At 37.4% G+C, this 2,452-nt stretch overlaps 1 protein-coding gene across 1 annotated transcript; it reads left to right on the forward strand.

Moving 5' to 3' along the window:
* The first annotated feature begins 843 nt into the window (after positions 1–843).
* LOC119638569 (pyruvate dehydrogenase [acetyl-transferring]-phosphatase 1, mitochondrial-like) lies at positions 844–2,247 on the forward strand. Its single transcript, XM_038035437.1, has one exon. It carries the CDS (start codon positions 844–846, stop codon positions 2,245–2,247), a length of 1,404 nt encoding a protein of 467 aa, XP_037891365.1.
* Positions 2,248–2,452: the final 205 nt, after the last annotated feature.

A 2,452-nucleotide genomic window follows, 5' to 3' on the forward strand; every position in this document is an offset into this window, starting at 1 on the left:
AGGCGAACGGGTTTATTGAAAATTCTACCGCACTTGAAATTTGAATCCACATTCATTGAAAGGCTTTGCCTACCCGATCATTCAGGCGAATCACTTTATGCTGTATATTGTATATGGTTAGTAATAATGAATTAAATTTCCCATCTGATTCGCCTTAATAACATTTTGCTTTTGAATTTGAGCACTCAGTACCTTCGGTGCCGTCTTGAATCCTTACACCTTTTGATAAACAAACATTGAAAACAAAAAACAAAACAACACATTACAGTGGGGCAACGCTCATCCTTAAAGATCCTAATCTAGAATTCAATTATGGGAAGTGATCGAAGAAGTGCTCAAATTCGAAACATCTCTAACAGTATTTTCCAAGGGGACAAAAGGAATATCATCGCAATATCTCAAAAGTAGTTACGCGCACAAGAAAACAAAATGGATAAAGAGACTGACAAGATTAAATAGATGTCCAGAAAGTGATTCTGAATCTGAATCGGCATAACGAAAATATCTTAAACATTTGCGGTCTGTAGATTGAACACCAGAAATCGCATGGACGGGCAGAAGTGATTCTAAGAGATAGGTCTATTTCGAGATCTTCCAAATGCTGCATAAATCGGTACAAACTTACTGTACGCTTGCACCACAAGTAGTAGGATGCATAAAAACCGATTAATGAATACCTTTACCAATGTAGTTAGTTCTACTAATCATCTGGAAAAGTCATTTAATTTTTTTGATAAATATTTGAATCAATCGTTTTATGCGAAACTTCAAAATAATACTCTGGACATAAATAAAAACGAAAGAACAAAATTAAATTAAATGTTAACAATACTATTACGCGATATGATTGTTAATAAACTTCAAAGACCCGTCAGTTCAAATTACCGTCAAAGTATAGTAGTGCGTAATTTTTTATGTACATCGGTGCGAAGACGGAGACAACTTTCTTTACCGCAATTATCACCGTATTATGTCAATTTGCTTTTAAGAGAAAATGAATTCACCTATACGTTTACCGAAGAAGATTGTCCGGTTTATGGTTACGAGTCAAATCAATTGGGCGCGAATAAGCCATGTGAAGATGCAAGAGCCGAAGCTAGTTTCATGCATAAAAGTGCATTTATATGCGGCATTTTTGACGGACACCGAGGACCGGCTTGTTCACAAGCCATATCAAAACGTTTAATGCACTATATCGCCGCCAGTATAACCGATCGTCAATTGTTAAAAGAGCAAATGCAACAACATTGTGATAGTCAATCGTTTCTCAGGTCCTATAACGATAAGATGGATTTTGTGAGTGATATTAAGGATCTTTATGAATATAGTTTCATTAAATTCATACAAAGGATTTCGGTTCGGGATCAAAGTGAATGCTCGAAGGAAATTCAAAATGCTTTTTTATGTTTGGATAGCGATCTGTCTAAAGAAGCTATAAATTGTCCCAATGCGTGGACAATGTCGGTAGCTATGTCGGGTGCTACGGCTTGTATAGCTTATGTGGAAGGTAGGGATCTGCATCTAGCGAGTACGGGTGGTTGTACCGCTGTTTTAGGCAGTTACAATCTCGAAATAGATGAATGGGACGCGAAGGAGCTTACTACCTCACATGATAGCACCAATCGTCGCGAAGTAACCCGCGTATTATCTCAACATCCGCGAGAAGAACGGCATACCGCCATACAAAGTCATCGTTTGTTGGGCGGCTTGCAAGTCTTACGTGCCCTAGGAAATTTTCGGTATAAATGGTCGAACGAAACTATGGAGAAATATATTGTACCAGTTTATGGTGAAGTTGCCAAACTGCCATTTTATTATACGCCACCCTATCTAACGGCTGAACCGGAAATCAAACGTTACAAATTAATACCGAATGATAAGTTTTTAATTATGGCCAGCGATGGACTTTGGAATTTTCTAACACCTACAAAAGCTGTAAACATAATTGGCGATCATATAACTTCAAAACATATCTCAGATCCTGATCGGATAGCAGCCGAGGACAAGTCTTTGGAATTTTTAGGTGACTTCTCCATGAATTCTTTTGATCGGAATGCTGCTACGCATCTGTTACGTCATGCACTGGGGGCATCGGAATATGGCGTTGAACATTCGAAAGTCTCCTTTTATTTGTCGGTGCCTCAGAATGTGGTGCGTCTCTTTCGCGACGACATAACGATAACCGTGATTTATTTTAATAACGATTGCATTTCCGCCTTAACCCATAACGAGTCAAGATGCGTTTAATATTGAGAACTAGTGTCATTAACAAAAATTTATTTTGTAAATAATTTTCCCAACGCTGTTCGCTATATTTTGCAGCAGCCAATGGTTTAATTAAATGCATGTCTTCCTACGATATGCAGATGACATGAGATTAGTAATTAATTTTTTCTTCTTTTTTTTTTTGCTTTCTAAGGGAGCGTATATATATTTAGCAGAGATTTATTCA

Source organism: Glossina fuscipes, unplaced genomic scaffold, assembly GCF_014805625.2.
Source record: "Glossina fuscipes isolate IAEA_lab_2018 unplaced genomic scaffold, Yale_Gfus_2 90, whole genome shotgun sequence".
Lineage (NCBI taxonomy): Eukaryota > Metazoa > Arthropoda > Insecta > Diptera > Glossinidae > Glossina > Glossina fuscipes.